Here is a 17,814-nt window from a genome sequence, read left to right as displayed (position 1 = left end):
AAGTGTCAGATGTTTGGTCCGAAGCCGAATTTGAACTCAAGTCCTCCTGACTTCAGGGCCGGTGCTCTATCCACTGAGCCACCTAACTGCTCCGCATCAATCAATTTGTAAAGCTATTAGTGAATGTTAACTGACTGTGCTATTTTAACTCTTCAGTTCTAAAATTCATAACATCTATTGGTTGAAGCCTCCTAACAGAAGGTACACGCACCCATGAGAGAAAAAAAAAACCTTCACAAATGGCAATGGAGGTGTGGCTAAGCCATGCTATAGGAGACTAAAGCGTAGGGATTTAAGGAGTCTCACACCCTAAGTGATATTTGAGGACAGGCTGTAGCATATGAATAGAAAAATTTGGGAATCTCGAATAATCTATTACTTTTCTCAAAAAACTACCATATTAGTGCTTGGCTCTTCTTAAGAAAGTATTAATAGGGGCAGCTACGTAGTGCAGTGGATAAAGTTCTGTCCCTGGAGTCAGGAGGACCTGAGTTCAAATTTGGCCTCAGACCAGACACTTGACACTCATTAGCTGTGTGACCCTGGGCAAGTCACTTAACCTTAATTGCCTCACCCCCCCCCCCCAAAAGCTGGGAAAATAGAGGTTCCGTGAATTGCCCAGAGTCACATAACTAAAGTGTCTGAAATGTGATTTGACCTCAGGTCTTCCTGATTCCAAGTCCAGCACTCTACACATCACTTTACCTATCTGTGTTTTGTCTGTGGTCACTTAACTGGTAAGAAAGAGAATATTCAAATTCTAGACAATTGAAATGGATTCTTATGCAGAAATTTTTCTGGAATAAATAGTAACAATAGCTTATATCTAGTAATTTAAGGTTTGTAAAGCATTTTACATATGTTATCTAATTCACAACAACCCTGTGATCTGAGTACTGTTTTTATCCCCATTTTAGAGATGATGAAACTAAGGCTCAGAGGATTTAAGTTGGGGAAGGGAAGGGAAAGAACATGCATTTATGCAGTGCATACTACGTGCTAGGTACTATGCTACTTACACAGTTTTAGGGTTGAGTGTTTTGGGTTTTTTTTTTAAGCAAATATCTCATCTGTTTATCTCAACAACACTATAAAGTAGATGCTGTTATTATCCCCATTTTACTGATGGGGAAACTGAGGCAAACACATAGCCAATAATGATTGGCGCTCAGGTCTTCTTGATTCTAGGCCTGGTGCTCAATCTACTCTACCACCAGCCACCTCCATAACTTAAGGGAGTTGCTGAGGGTCCACACAGATATTATTTGCCTGAGAGCTGAATAGGATAGTTCACAGGCTACAACATGTCCCTTAAAGAACCTGAAATTTCCTTTGCTCTAATTCTTTGCACATCAAGCAGCCTTCAACTTGGGAAAGCAATTAAATCAACCCACTAGAGAAGCATACCCTGTTCAGATAAGCAGTGTGGTTTTCAGGCCAATTATGTCCCCTATTGCAGTAAATTTGGTATTGGAGTTTGTCACTTTTTTTGTAAGCTTGACTGATTTGTGTCCTCCCTCTCCCCACTCTTACCCCCCAGCTTCAGCAGCCCTAGCTAAGTGGGTAAAATTGGCAACAGATGTTTCAAGGTTTGCACCCCAATTTGGAACGTAGTCATCCCATCATACCTATAGAATAAGGGAAGCTTAGAGTTGCAAGACACCTCAGCAACCATCTTGTCCAATTCAGACCCAAAAGGAATCCCTTCTACATTATACCTGACAAGGAATCATCTAGTTTTTGTTAAAGATGTTCAGTGAAAAGGAATCCATTATTTCAGGAAGCAGCTCATTCCACTTTTGGATGGCTCTGATGAGAAGTTTTGGGTTTTTTTTTTTTACATAAAGCTTACCTCTTGGTACCTTCCATGATTTGCTCTGAGCTTTGCCCTCTGGACCCAAGCAGAACACAGCAAATCCTCTTTCTTTTCTTTCTTTCTTTCTTTTTTTTTAAAATAATATTTTCCCCCAATTACATGTAAAAACAATTTTCATCATTTTTTTTAAAAATTTTGAATTCCAAATCCCCTCCCCCCCACAACCACTCTCTCTGAAGCGGTAATTTTATATGTATTATACATGTGCAATCATGTAAAACATATTTCCGTATTAGTCATGTTGTGAAAGAAAACACACAAAAAAAACACATAAAAAAAGTGTAAAAAAATAGTATGCTTCAATCTTCATTCAGACTCCATCATCAGTTCTTCTGCTGCAGGTGGATATTGTATTGTATTGCTGAGAATAGATAAGTTATTCACAGTTGATCTCGTAAGATGTTGCTGTTACTATGTACAGTGTTCTCCTGGTTCTGCCCACTTCACTTTGCATCACTTTGTGTGAGTTTTTCCAGGTTTTTCTGAAATCATCCTGCTCACTGAATCCCTCTTTCAAATGACAACTCTTCAAATACTTGAAGCTGTCATATTCTTTCCTAGTCTTTCCTTCTCCAGGTTAAATTACCCCATTTGCTTCAGCTAGACTTCATATAGCAGTAACTTGGTTGAGATCCTTCACTGTTCTGGTTATCCTCCTCTGGTACTTGCTGGCACCCTTCAGCCTATCAATGTCCTTCCAAAAAATGTGTCACCCAGAATTGAATAGAGTACTGTAGGTGTAGTCATACTGAAAGGTCAGTATGCAGAGGGACTATCCCCTCCATAATCCAGAGGCCCTTCTCGGAACAATGAAGTGTTTGAAATTACAGTATGTATGGGTATTAATACTATTTTTTTTGGTGAGGTAATCGGGGTTAAGTGACTTGCCCAGGGTCACACAGCTAATAAGTGTCAAGTGTCTATTGCGCCACCTTGCAACCCCTTTTCCCAGCTTTAAAATGAGAAAAGCCCTCACAGGCTTGTTATGAGAATCAAAGGAGATAATATATTTAAAGCACTACATAAATACTACTACTATTATTATTATTAACCCCTATGAGCCTCATCGTATTTTTTGGAGAGAAAAGGATTCTAAACTTTTAATTTCATCAGCTTAGGATAACACCAATGGGAAAGCTCCCTCCATTTGTCCATACAGACTGATATTCATCTATATCTATCTATATTTACATAGACATATATAAAATTTAATCCTAAAGAGTTGACCTAGGACCTGAAAGATTTAAGTGAATTGACCATGGTCATCAGTTAGTATATGTCAGAGGTGGGTTTTGAACTCAGTCCTTTATGACTCCAAGGCTAGTCTTCTAGACACTTCATTATGTTTTAATTAAGTAGGGATAATCACTGTAGCACCTACCAGAGGCCCACCTCAGATAATGCAAGTAAAGCACCTTGAAAACTTGAGATAGTGATATGAATGCCGGCTCTCACCCCTATAAATTAGAGGATATTTTAATTAATAATCAATTAATCAGATAATTAATTAATCTGGCAGCCTGATAAATTGTCCTGTTCCATTTCAGAACAATCTCTGAATTCAGAAACAGCAGCATTTGCCTAGAATTTGAGCATCCTCTTCTTTCTTTCTTTCTTTTTTTTTTTTGGTGAGGCAATCAGGGTGAAGTGACTTGCTCAGGGTCACACAGCTATTAAATATTAAGTGCCTGGGGTCAGATTTGAATTCAGGTCCTGTTGACTCTAGGGCCATTACTCTATCCACTGTGTCACCTACCTGCCCCCGAGCATCCTCTTTGTTAAACATTAGAAAGGCAATGGCAAGCTCTAGTCTCCCTTTTTAATTTTATCTATTACTGACAAAACTCTTCTTTCATTTGTTTCATTCATGTCACACTTTCTGTTTTCAGTTTATTTTAGGTCACATATTTTCTCATGGCTGCTTCCTGTGTTACTACCATTTGTTTTCTGCCCTTGACTCCAGATTAGGGGGCACAGCCTATTTTGAAACCTGAGGGTGTCTATCTACAGATTAAGTTACAAACCAGTGAAAATAATGAAAATACAATCAAGTATGAAAAATCCAAAGTTTAGGTTTTCACAATGACTAAAACTTTTTTTAAGCTGAGTATTTGTTAGGTTTTATTAAAATAGCTGCAAAATTAAGTTTAAAGTCTTAAAATTAAGATGCAACATAGATAAGTCTCATATGTAGCAAGAAAGTACTCTAAAGTTGCTCCCCCACCACCGACCTTGACAGCATGTTATAGGCATCTTGCTTATCGGTTGGCTTCTCCAGGATTAGTCCATCCACCGTCTGAAACAAGAAAGAAGGTGAGGAGGTAGCGATGAGAGAAGAAAAGCATGTCATTTTCATACCTAGTAACTGAAATCTGAAGAATGCCATGCTATTCAATTTGTATCTAATAGATGTGACTTTTCCACTGAAGTCCTGCTCTGATGCCACATTGTGGTTTGGAAAGGACCCAGGGTTCTCCAAGGCAGTTCCAGTGCAATGCCAGCTCTGCCAGTGTGCAACCCACAGAGCTTAGAAAAGCTTGGAGGAAAGGACTATGGGTAGATTATATGCCTTGTGCCCCAGGGGAAGCTTTGCTCAATTTGTATAGGCACATCAACTAGTTAGCTTCAATGTTGTATATTTTTCAGCCACAGCGGTTCTCAAAGACTATCTAGCGAGCCATGGATGTAATCTTCTAGGCTGTACAGTAGATAAAGTGTTGAACTAGAAGTCTGATACACCTGAGTTCAAATCTGGCCTTGGTTACTTACCAGCTGTGTGATCCTGGGCAAGTCACTTAATCGATGGCTGCCTTAGTTTCTCCATCTGTACAATGGGTATCGTAATGGCACCTACCTCCCAGGCTTGCCATGAGGATAAAATGAGGTGATTTATTATGACTTCATTTTGTCTTTGTATCCGTAGCACTAAGCTACTGCTTAGCACAAAGAAGGCACTTAATAAATGCTTACTCACTGATATTTGGGTTGAGATCTACATTGGCAAAGGGAGTACTCTTTACACCACTAGCAGAATAACAATAATAATGATAATTTATATAGAGCTTACTATGTGCAAGGCACCGTGCGAAGTGCTTATACACTGGAGAAGGTACAGAAAATGATACAAGTGTTCTGACTAGGTCTGCTACAAATTTACATTACACAACCTCAACTGGGTCCTCACTGCTGCTAGGCAATCCTACTATACCTCCTTGATCAACTCAGTATCCCTCTCTCCACAGAGGCTTTCCTGAACCTTTTCATCCCTCCTTAAACCTCCCATGGCTTCCTCCTTTGCCCCACTCTCAACCGAGAACTTAGTCTCATATTTTACAGAAAAAAATTGAGGCCATTCATCACGAACTCCCTCTTCTCCCCTCTTCCTCATCTCCTATCACTTAGGTGCCTTCTGCTACTCTTTCCTCCTTCAGCCCTGTCTCACATGATGAAGTGGCCTCACTCCTTACTAAGGCTAATTCCTCTAATGGTTCAGGTGATCCCATTCTATCCCATCTCCTCCAACAGACTTCTCCCTCTGTCACCCCTACTCTCACTTATTTTCAACCTTTCCCTGTTTACTGGCTCATTTTCTATGCCTACAAACATGCCATGTCTTCCCTATCCTGGAAGAACACTCACTTGATCCTTCCATCCCTGCTAATTATTGTTCCATTTCTCTTCTGCTCTTTGTAGCTGAACTCTTTGAAAAGGGCATCCACAATAGGGGTCTCCACTTTCTCTTGTGAATTTGAACTCAAATCTTCCTGAATCTAGGCCAAGTGCTCTATCCACTGCCTCACTGAGCTGGCCTATGAGAAAGCCTTTTCTCAAGTTAACAAAAGATGATAATTACTAAATGATTGTCACCTGCCTCATTTTTTCAAATGAGGAAACTGAGGTTTAGGACATCCATAATTCCATGGAGGCTTTGATGTGCAATTTGTCCAATTGGAAAAAAGAGATGGAAAGATATCTATGCCTATTACAGAACTATGCTTAGCACTGGAGCACGCAGGAGTCATGCCTACCCTTGCATACAAGCTAGTTTGGGGATTTAGGCAGGAGCCCAGCCAGAGTCAAATTCCTGGGGGCAGTACAGCCAAACACAGGGCTGTAATAGAAGCCAGGTAATTGGGTTTTTTTCAGGGGCAGTTTACAGGCATAATCTTCTCTGCAAATAACCCAAAGGCAACTAAACCACTTGATTTATCTCTAGAATCACAGAACCAAAACTGAAAAGGCATTGGAAAGCGTAATGGACTTAGAAAACAGGGGGCCAGAGTTCAAAGTCCAGTATCTATGCTTGGTTATGTGACCTTGCATAATTAACTACATCTCTCAGCCTCAGTTTCCTGAACCATAAAATGGGATTAATAATATTACACTGAAGATGTCCCGGGTTCTGTGAGGTAGTAAATAAGAAATTGTTCTTGGAATCAGAAAGGTCTGGGTTTAACCTTCTCATTACCCCGGGTAATGTTCTTAACTATAAATTACAGAGAAGGTGCTGATATTCTTTGGCAGTAGGAGCTTCCTTCGAGGAAAGTCCAAATGCCAGATATAATGGGAGCTCAGGCAGGCTCCTAGAGTTGTTGAAGCCCCTATGCAGGTAGGCTCTATCCACTTGGAGCTTGACATACCTGGTGGTTTAAATTATTGTTATTCAGTCATTTTCAGTCACATCTAACTCTTTGTGACCCCATTTGGGGTTTTCTTAGCAAAGATGTTGGAGTAGTTTACCATTTCCTTCTCTTTTTCATTTCACAGATGAGGAAACTGAGGCAAACAGTGTTTAAGGGACTTGCCCAGGGACACATCCGAGTATCCGAGGCCATATTTGAAATAGGAAGATAATCTTTCTGACTTTAGGCCTGGCACTCTATGCACTATGGCGCCACCTAGTGGCCCTTTCGGTTTGAATTATCAGAAAACAGAAATCCTTTTTTGAGCTCCAACTGCCTGGAGGCGGCTTCCTTTAGTTTCTCTTGCAGTGACTGCAGACTGGGAGCTGTATTTTATATTCCTTTTATTCCTGTATTTATGGGTTTAAAAATTCAATTATCCAAGTTGTCTCAGCTAGATTTTCTAGTTCCCAAGTACTTACTGAATTTTTTAAAAAGGGGGGAAAAAAAAAACTCTTACACTTGCTAGCCATATTTAGACTTAGCCCACAATGCCAATGACATCACAAGTACAGTGTACATACACAAAGGCAAATAAATAAACACAACTGCATCATTTACTTCACTGGGGAGTTGTGCTGCATAGGGGAGTAACGTGCTATTCAGAGGTGGTGTGGTGTAATGGATAAAGCAGTCACCTGAGAGCAGGACCTAGCTTCTACTCTGGCACTCTGGGGATATTTTGAGCCGCTAGGTGGCGCAGTGGATAGAGTGTTGGGCCTGGAGTCAGGAAGATTCATCTTTCTGAGTTCAAATCTGGTCTCAGACTCTTACTAGCTGTGTGACCCTGGGTAAATCATTTAATCCTGTTTGCCTCAGTTACCTCATCAGAAGAGAGCTGGAGAAAGATATAACAAATCACTCCAGTATCTCTGCAAAGAAAACCCCAAATGGGGTCACAAAGAGTCAGACACAACTGAAAAATGACTGAACAATTCTACGAATTTCATTCACATAAGTAACCCTGACTGCAAAAGATGTTTCATACACCAGGAGAACGTTGTACACAGAAAAGCCACGTTGTGCTATGACTAATATTGATAGACTTAACCCTTCTCAGCAATACAAGGATCTAAGACATCTCCAAAGGCCTCATGATGGAAAATGCTGTCCACATCCAAAGAAAGAACTATGGAGTTTGAATGCTGATCGAAGCATACTATTTGCTATTTTTTTCTTCTTTTGTGTTTTATTTCCTCTTTCTGGTGGTTCCTCCTATTGGTTCTAATTCTTCCTTACAACATGACTAATGTGAAAATATGTTTAATAGGAATGTATATGTATAGCCTATATCAGATTGTGCGCCATCTTGGGGAGGGAGGTGGGGGAGGGGGAGAAAAATTTAAAACTCAAAAGCTTATGGAAGTGATTGTTGATAATTCAAAATAAATTAATTAAAAAAAGATGTTTCATGCATATGCAAGCAACAAAATCAAAACAAACCAAGTAAGTGTTATCTCATCTGCAGATATTAGATTGCTAGCAAACTGAGGGGCTACCATCTTCATACTACAACATACAGTGAGCACCTCAATTTCCTTATCTACAAACTAGATCCGTTATATTAACATTAATTTAATTTACAACATATCAAAGTCTAGATGTGGAAAGAGTCCTCAAAGTACTAAAGAGAGCAGGGGTTCTTAACCTGGCATCCATGGATTCTTTCCTCATCAAGGGATCCACAGAGAAATTTCGGGGGGGGGGAGTCTATGAATTTGGATTATTTCAATATATTTGTAATTCTATGTATTTTATTTCATTCATTTAAAAATATTGTAAGAAAGGGTCTATAGGCTTCCCCTGACTGCCAAAGGTGTCCAAGGAACAAAACAACTCTTGCAGAATTTTTTGGGGGGTTGGACCTTTCTTTGGGATATGCCCAGACTTATGATTTCATTGATGAAAAAACTTCCCCTATCAATGTGGAATGACATCTTCCTTGGTAATTTTTTTTTTTGGTTAGGCAATGGGGTTAAGTGACTTGCCCAGGGTCACAGAGCTAGTAAGTGTTATGTGTCTGAGGCCGGATTTGAACTCAGGTACTCCTGAACTCAGGGCTGGTGCACTAACCACTAAGCCACCTAGCTGCCCCAAGAGAGGTTTTTTTTTTTTTTTTCCGATTTGCAGGCAACTGGGGTTAAGTGACTTGCCCAAGGTCACACAGCTAGTAAGCGTCAAGTGTTTGGTCTGAGGCCGGATTTGAACTCAGGTCCTCCTGACTTCAGGGCCAGGACTCTACCCACTGTGCCACCTAGCTGCCCCCTCCTTCGTAACTTACAGTCTTGAGGAGTTGCACAGACTGAGAACTGAGAAGTCTAGGGAAGAATTCAGGGTCAGATGGCCAGGATGTCAGTGGCAGGATTTAAGGCTGGTCTTCCTAACTCTCAAGGCAGCTTTCTGGATACTATGCCACACCCCTTCTCTACACAGAGGATAATACATTCCAACTCTTATAATTAACACATTATAAAATGAGCTCCCTGTGTGGTAAGCAGAAAGATCCCTGGTTCTAGAGTTCAAATCCAGCCTCTGATGTTTATTTTTGTGTGACCTCAGTCAACTCAAGTAACTTACTAGGCCTGAGTTTCCTCATCTGTAAAATGAAAAGACTAGACTAGATGGACTCCCCTCTATTATATATACACATTATATATTCTATTATATACATATATATTATATGTAACACAACATTGGTTGGTTGTTGTCCTTTTTTCTTGAAGAGAAGCAAAATGACATTAGTATGTTAGAGTCAAGTTACAGTACGTCCATCTGCGGCTGATCAGATCAACATGAGGTCGGAATGCTCTACTATGGGTTGGGCACAAATAGGCCATGTGAACACTTGGGGTGGATTCTCTAGATTTGCGCATCTCACGTTTCTTTTGAGTTACTTCAATTCTGCTTTGCTTATAGAGCACAGCACCTTCACTGATGTGGGCACACCATGCTGAGCGGTCCTGTACCAGTGTCACACAATCAATTCCAAAATTCTTTTTTTTTTGCTTTTTTTTTTTGGTGAGGCAATCGGGTTTAAGTGACTTGCCCAGGGTAACATAGCTAGTAAGTGTCAAGTGTTTGAGGCCAGATTTGAACTCAGGTCCTCCTGATTCCAAGGCTAGAGCTTTATCCACTACACCACCTAGCTGCCCCAATTCCAAAGTTCTTAAGAGAGACCTTGAGGGTGTCTTTGTATCAGTTTTTCTGACCACCATGTAAACACTTGCCCTGTGTGAGTTCTCCATAAAATAGTCTTTTTGGCAAGCATACATTAGGCATTCGAACAACGTGGCAGTCTATCCGAGTTGCACTCTCTGCAGCAGAGTTTGAATGCTTGGGAGTTTAGTTTGAGAAAGGACCTCAGTGTCTGGCGTATTATCCTGCCAGGTGATCTTCAGAATCTTCCTAAGACAATTCAAATGGAAATGATTCAGTTTCCTGGTATGTCACTGGTATACTGTCCAGGTTTCACAGGCATACAAGTGAACTGAATCACTTCCATTATATACATACATATTATATGTAATAGAATAAATTCTATGTGTGTGTGTGTGTGTATATATATATATATACACATACACATATGCAAATATAAGTATGTATACACACACACAATACATATATATGTATATTTTGTTGTTGTTGAATCATTTCAGTCCTGACTCTTTGTGACCCCATCTGAGGTTTTCTTGGCAAAGATACTGGAATGGTTCATCATTTCCTTCTCCAGCTCATTTTACAGCTGAGAAACCAAGGCCAACAGGTTTAAGTGACTTGCCCAGAGTCACACAACTAATAAGTATCTGAGGTCAGATTTAAACTCACTAAGATGAGTTTTCCTGACTCAAGCCCCTGCACTCTATGCACTGTGCTACCTGGCTGCCTTATATATTCTGAATTTAATAAACCAAATAAAATGGGCATTTCTACATATACTGTGTAACAGAAGAAGAAAACTGTACTGACCTCTGAGCTTCTTTCTAGCTCTATGATTTTATAATCTAGTCCAAGGACCCCAGAATGCCTTTGTTAAATATGTAGGACACCTTTCCCCAACAGCACTGGAAGGAATGCCTTGGTGTTATAAATCTATTTGTTTCTATTTTTCGTTTTTGGCATTTGAACTTTTTTTTTTTTAAAGGCAATTGGGGTTAAGTGACTTTTCCAGGGTCACACAGCTAGTAAGTGTCAAGTGTTTGCTCTGAGGCCGCATTTGAACTCAGGTCCTCCTGACTTCAGGGCTGGTGCTCTATCTACTGCGCCACCTAGCTCCCCCCAACATTTGAACTCTTTTCAAGCTCTTATTATTATTATTATTCTTTTTTTGGTGAGGCATTAGGGGTTAAGTGTCTTGCCCAGGGTCATACAGCTAGTTAAGTGTCAAGTGTCTGAGGCCAGATTCAAGCTCTTATTTTAAATGAGCATATTTTTCCCACTGTCCATAGTTGGGAAGCAATTCCCTAAATGAAAAGACTAATTACATTCCCAAAACAAGTAGAAAGCATTTAGTAGGACACATGCAGAATGTTAGATTAATGAGAAATAATTGCAAAGAATCAAGGTAAAGAAGAAAGGTGAATGGTAAGGAAAGGAAGCCATCCAAAGCCAAGCATGGAAAACTTACCACAATAGTGTCTGCTCCTATAACAACGTCTGGAGGTCTAAAGTCTTTCTGTTAAAATTAAAATACTTTTTGAAATAAATGTTTTTAAAAAGTTTCTATCACCCCACCCCCTCAAAAAAGACAATGTCGATGAATTTAGACACCACGAAGTCATCATCAATACAAAGTTGATGTCGCAATTTGGAAATCAGCCGGAAAGAAATGGTTAGCTAAAACAATAATAAAACAGGATAATATTATTAAGAATTAATAATAAGAAAAGAAGGACTAATTAATCTTACTAATAAGAACAGGCTCAAACATATACCACAGTCTTTTTTATTTTTTATTTTTTGGTGAGGTGATCAGGGTTAAGTGACTTGCCCAGGGTCACATAGCTAGTAGGTGTTAAGTGTCTGAGGCTGGATTTGAACTCAGGTCCTCCTGACTCCAAGGCCAGAGCTCTATTCACGGTGCCACCTAACTGTCCTTACCAGTCTTTTAATGAGAACAAACATTAGCAGTACAGTCTATGTTAAAAAGGCAGTCAGGTAATGTAGTGAGTAGAATATGGGGATCTGTAATCAGAAAGCCCTGAGTTCAAATACTGTCTCAAACATTTACTAGCTGTGTGACCCTGGACAAGTCACTTAATAATAATAATAATTAATAATAATAATGATAATGATAATGATATATAACACTTCTATAGCACTTACTATGTGCCAGGCACTTTACTGTTATTACCTGATTTGATTTTTCACAACAACCCTGGAAAGTAGGTACTATTATTTTTCCCATTTTACAGATGAGGAAACAGAGACAGATAGAGGTTAAGTGACTTGCCCCAGGTCACACTGCTAGTAAGCGCCTGAGACTGGATGTGAACCAATAAAGTAATAGTTAACATTTATATTGCACTTACTATGTGCTAGGAAATAAGTGCTTTATAATTATTATCTCATTTAAGGTACTTGCTATTATCCCCATTTTAAGGATAAGGAAACCGGAGCAAATAAAGATTAAGTGACTTGCCCAGGGTCACAGGGCTCTGTGTGAGGTCAGATTTAAATTCAGGTCTTCCTGACTTTAGGTCCATCACTCTATCCACTGCACCACTTACCCTCCAATACTTAACCTCTCTCTGCCTCAGTTTCCTCATCTCTAAAATAAGGATAATAATAGCACCTACCTCACAGAGTTGTTGTGGGAACAAAATGAGATGTTTACAAAATACTTTGTACACCATAAAAAGGGGTGCATGATTTCCATCAGATCAAAACTGGACACAAGGTTAGAGTTGCAAAACTAGAAATTTTCAGCACCACAGGAAAAGCAAGAGGTCTCTTCCCTTCCTTCTTTTAGAGTCCTTCTTTTCCCCTCATTCTTTTAAAGTTGCCCCTTCCCTCAAAAGCTCTTCCAACAGGGATGGGGAACCTCCAGCTAACATAAGTCAGACTGAAGCACTTGCCCTCTCATCCCACTATCCTCTGAAGTAATGTTGGTCTAGCCCTAGCCTCTGAAAGCATGATAATACCAGAAGAAAACTGTGAAGAGTAGTAAACCAATTTATTCCTTATTCTTTCTTTATTTATTTTTGGTTAGGCAATGGGGTTAAGTGACTTGTCCTGGGTCACACAGCTAGTAAGTGTCAAGTGTCTGAGGCTGGATTTGAACTTAGGTCCTCCTGATTCCAAGGCAATTTATTTTTTATTATTAAAACTTTGGGGTTCCCACCACTTTATCCCAACTTGGAAATATCTAATGAATAAACTGTTAAAGGAAAAAGGTAAATGAGAATGTGACTTTTGGGGAGTGGGGAGAGGAAAGGACCCAAACAATTAAAAAAATGCTATTCAGTAGGTAACCTGAAAGCCCTGGTTTCTTTAAGGAAAAGATAACATGTGCTAGTATTTATATAATGCTTTAAAGTTTGAAAAGTGTTTTCCAAATATCTCCCTTTATCCCCAAAACAGTTCTTTTTTTTTTTTTTTTTTACTGACAAAAGCTTTGTGGTATCTTTTTAATTTTTTTTAAAAATCTAGTTCTATTACACTTCTACTAATTGTTTCAGGTTCCTTTAATATAAAATATAACTTTCATTTAAATTTATTTTGGTTTTCAACATTTACTTCCACAAGATTTTGAGTTCCAAATTTTCACCCCATCTCGCCCCTCCCCCCACCCCAAGATGGCATGCATTCGGAATACCCCTTCCCCTAGTCTGCCTTCCCTGCTATCTCCCCCCGCCCCTTCCCCTTCTATCTTCCTGTAGGGCAGGATAGATTTCTGTAACCCATTTCCTGTATTTTTTATTTTCCAGTTGCATGTGAAAACTTTTTTTTTTTAAACTTTTTTTTTTAAACTTTGGGTTCCAAATTTTCTCCCTTCCTCCCTCCCCACCCACCCTCATTGAAAAGGCAAGCAAAATATAGGCTATACATGTGCAGTTATGCAAAACACTTCCATAGTAAAATGCTGTGAAAAACTAACTCTATTTCTCTTAATCCTATCCCGCCCCCCCATTTATTCTATTCTTTCTTTTGACCTTGTCCCTCCTCAGAAGTGTTTGCTTCTGATTACTCCCTTTCCCAATCTGCCCTCCTCTCTATCATTCCCCTACTCTCTTGTCCCCTTCCCCCCCTATTTTCCTGTAGGATAAGATAGATTTCCATACCCAATTGAGTGTGTATGTTATACCCTCCTTAACTCAAATCCTATGAGAATAAGATTCACTCATTTCCTCTCACCTTCCCCCGGTTTCCCTCCACTGTAAGAGCCTTTTCTTTTCTGCTTTTTTTGTGAGATAATTTACCTCGTTCTACCTTTCCTTTTCTCCTTCTCCTAGTATAATCCTTTCTCACCCCTTAATTTTATTCTCCAGATATGACCCCTTCATCTTCAACTCACTCTGTGCCCTCTATCTATCTATCTATCTATACATACATATAATTTTTCCCCTCCAACTACCCTAATACTGACAAAGGTCTCATGAGTTACAAATATCATCTTTCCATGCAGGAATGTAAACAGTTCAACCTTAATAAGTCTCTTATGATTTCTCTTTCCTGTTTACCTCTTCATTTTCCACTTGAGTCTTGTATTGGAAAGTCAAATTTTCTATTCAGCTCTGGTCTTTTCATCATAAATGCTTGAAAGTCCTCTATTTCACTGAATGACCATTTCTTCCCCTGAAGAATTATACTCAGTTTTGCTGGGTAGGTGATTCTTGGTTGTAATCCTATCTCCTTTGCCCTCTGGAATATTATATTCCATGCCCTGTGGTCCCTTAATGTAGAAGCAGCTAAATCTTGTGTTATCCTGATTGTGTTTCCACAATACTTGAATTGTTTCTTTCTGGCTGCTTGTAATATTTTCTCCTTGACCTGGGAACTCTGGAATTTGGCTACAATATTCCTAGGAGTTTTCCTTTGGGGATCTCTTTCAGGAGGTGATTGGTGGATTCTTTCAATTTCTATTTTGCCCTCTGGTTCTAAAATATCAGGGCAGTTTTCCCAGATAATTTCTTGAAAGATGATGTCTATTCTCTTTTTTTGATCATGGCTTTCAGATAGTCCAATAATTTTTAAATTCTCTCTCCTGGATCTATTTTCCAGGTCAGTTGTTTTTCCAATGAGATACTTCACATTGTTTTTTAATTTTTCATTCTTTTGGATTTGTTTTACAGTGTCTTGATTTCTCATAAAGTCACTAGCTTCCAATTGCTCTATTCTAATTTTTAAGGAAGTATTTTCTTCAGTAATCTTTTGGACTTCCTTTTCCATTTGGCCAATTTTGTTTTTTAGGGCATTCTTCTCCTCATTGGCTTTTTGGACCTCTTTTGCCATTTGTGTTAGGCTATTTTTTAAGGTGTTATTTTCTTCAGTATTTTTTTGGGTCTCCTTTAGCAAGCTGTTAACTTGCTTTTCATGATTTTATTGCATCACTCTCATTTCTCTTCCTAGTTTTTCCTCTACTTTTCTTACTTGCTTCTCAAAATCCCTTTTGACCTCTTCCAAGGCCTGGGACTGATTCATATTCTTCTTAGAGGCTTCGGATGTAGGAGCTTTGACTTTGTTGTCTTCTTCTGGTTGTATGTTTTGATCTTCTTTGTCACCACAGTAAGATAATATAGTCAGACTCTTTTTGCGCTGCTTGCTCATGATCCCAGCCAATTACTTGAGTTTTAAACTCTTTGTTAAGGTAAAAGTCTGCTTCCAATGTGAAGAGTGTACTGTCCCAAGCTTCGGGGGTTTGTACAGCTGTTTTCAGAGATACTTCTAGGAACCTGAAAAGTGTCAGTTCTTCCAAGGTGGTATGATAAGGGGCGAGGTGTTTCCTCTCTACCACCACTACAAGCTCCACCATGCCAGCACTCCTCGTCGCCCCATGACTGCCCCTCAGAACTGTGATCCAGATCCAAGCACTGGTAAAGCAAGAGATTCCTGCCTCAGCACTGGCAAAGAGATCCTTGCAATCCCCCTCTGATCAGCCACTCGATTCCCCCTCAGTCTGTGGGCTGGAAGCTCAGAAGGCAGCCGCTGCCCTCGTGGCAGCTGAGATCTAGCTTCTTCTCTCACCGCAGTAACAGACTTTTTCCACTGACCTTCTAAGTTGTCTTTGGTGTTCGTGGGTTGAGAAGTCTGGAAACCGCCACAGCTGCCCGTGATTCAGCCCTCTGAGGCCTGCTCCAGGTTCACTGTGGCCTGCGGGCCCAAGCTGAACTGCATTCCTCTCCCAGCCCAGCACAACACACCTTTCCGATCAGCCATCCAGGTTGTCTTGGGCTGGAAATTTATTTTACTCTGTTTTTTTGTGGGTTCTGCTGCTTTAGAATTTGTTTAGAGCCATTTTTTGTAGGTATTTGGAGGGGTTTGGGGGAGAGCTCTAGCAAGTCACGGCTTTCCCTCCGCCATCTTAAAAATATATCCCCACAACAGTTCTGTGATAAAGATGCTGTCATATTACATTTCTTAAGGAGGACAGCTTTATCAGTGATGGCAACTAAAGCTAAGATGGGTAGAGGGCACAGAAGTTAAGAACATGTCTGCACTGGCATAAGGATCAGCCAGCAAAGTTGATGAGATCTTTTACACTTTTTTTTTTTATTTTTGGTTTGGCAATGAGGTTAAGTGACTTGCCCAGGGTCACACAGCTAGTAAGTATCAAGTATATGAGGCCAGACTTGAACTCAGGTCCTCCTGATTCCAATGCTGGGGCCATATCCACAGCCCCACCTAGCTGTCCCTACATTTCTAATTCTTATATCACACTCATTCCAAATACCACCCCATATCCATGAAATTTGACCTAACTCAAAATATTTCCAAAAGAGGGCAATCTTTCCTCAACTGACATAATACCCTGAAATCCAACAAAAGGTCAAATAATAATTTAGCAGCATGAAACTGTCCAGAACGCTGTGTATTAAACTCTACAGCCAAGTGGAGAAGTGGATAGAGGCCTGGGGTCAAGAGGACCTGAGTTCAAATCCAGCCTCAAACACTTCCTAGCTATGTGATCCTGGGCAAGTCATTTAACCCTGTTTGGTTGTTTCCTTATCTGTAAAATGAGTTAGAGAAGGAAATGACAAACCATTAGAGTATCTTTGCCAAGAAAACCCCAAACAGAGTCACAAAGCGTCAGACATGACTGAAAATGACTGAAATAAAAAAAAGATAAAATAATGCAAAAAAAAAAAAAAAAACCCAAGTACACCCCAAAAAACTTACCACATTCATCCTGTTAGCCACTTCAAGGGCCTTTTGTTTTGCTGTTTCCATGGCATACTCATAAGGTACAGAAAATGAAGCCTTGTCCAGAGTCTCTTTAAATCTGGATGGCACTACCTCAAATCGCAGGCCCTAGGACAAAAGAACAGCAAGACTTACTTACATAGTCCTACCGAAAGAAAATAAGTGAACTAAAAGGCAGCAGTTACAGGATCATTCCCTGGATGGAATGTAAACTCCTCAGGAGCAGGGAATATTTTATACATTATACTGGCATCCCCAGTGCCCAACAATATACTTGTTGATAGGCAACTTGGTGGAACAGTGGTTGGACAGCTGGATCTAGAAGACTGTTGTTGCATGAACTTCTATTTGCCTCATTTTCCTCATCTGTAAAATGGTGATAATAATAACACTCAGCTCCCAATTGCGAGGATAAAACAAGACATTTGTAAAGTGCTTTGCAAACCTTAAAACATTGTAAGATCATCGCTCTCAAGGCAGAAGGGACCTCAGTTGAATTTCAGATTGGAGTTCAACTAACCCTATCCCACTGCCATGCTTGGCAAAGACTTTTTAGAGATCAGGATCACAACCCCATCAATGTCACACTGGACCACTGACTACTGATTGACGTTCTGGTTCCCGTGGAAGGGCCACAGCAGCTCACAGCAAGTTATAGTTGGCAAACCACTTTTTTTTTTAATTTTAAGTAAATTTTTTATTGATATATTTTGTTTTTACATTGTTCAAATTTCTGCCATATCATTCCCCTTCCCCCTCTCAGACAGCAATTTAAGGGAAGTAATCTTAACCAAAAAAATAAGGGATACAAATAATCGTAACAGATAAGCCACTTTTCTGACAATCCAGTGAGGGAGGTAATGTAAATAAGTATTATTATCCATTTTTTAAAGATGA

The 17,814-nt window shown here is 39.7% G+C and overlaps 1 protein-coding gene across 4 annotated transcripts in view; it reads right to left on the bottom strand.

Moving 5' to 3' along the window:
* The window catches only part of ASMTL (acetylserotonin O-methyltransferase like), a 59,648-nt gene that overhangs the window by 38,085 nt on the left and 3,749 nt on the right, over nucleotides 1-17,814 (bottom strand). For 3 of the 4 annotated variants that reach the window (XM_027859486.1, XM_027859488.1, XM_027859487.1), the window contains exons 2-4: nucleotides 16,894-17,025; nucleotides 11,183-11,230; nucleotides 4,108-4,172 (exon numbers count right to left, since the gene is read on the bottom strand). In XM_027859486.1, coding sequence (XP_027715287.1) covers nucleotides 4,108-4,172; nucleotides 11,183-11,230; nucleotides 16,894-17,025 — 245 coding nt within the window. Of the gene's footprint in view, nucleotides 1-4,107; nucleotides 4,173-11,182; nucleotides 11,231-16,893; nucleotides 17,026-17,814 lie in introns of those variants that run through there. The other variant, XM_027859489.1, reaches the window with a different exon arrangement.

The sequence above is a fragment of the Vombatus ursinus genome, unplaced genomic scaffold, assembly GCF_900497805.2.
Source record: "Vombatus ursinus unplaced genomic scaffold, bare-nosed wombat genome assembly UNPS02014168.1, whole genome shotgun sequence".
NCBI classification, from domain to species: Eukaryota; Metazoa; Chordata; class Mammalia; order Diprotodontia; family Vombatidae; genus Vombatus; species Vombatus ursinus.
The sequence above is the reverse complement of the archived record's forward strand: the minus strand, read 5'-3'. Positions and strand labels throughout refer to the sequence as shown.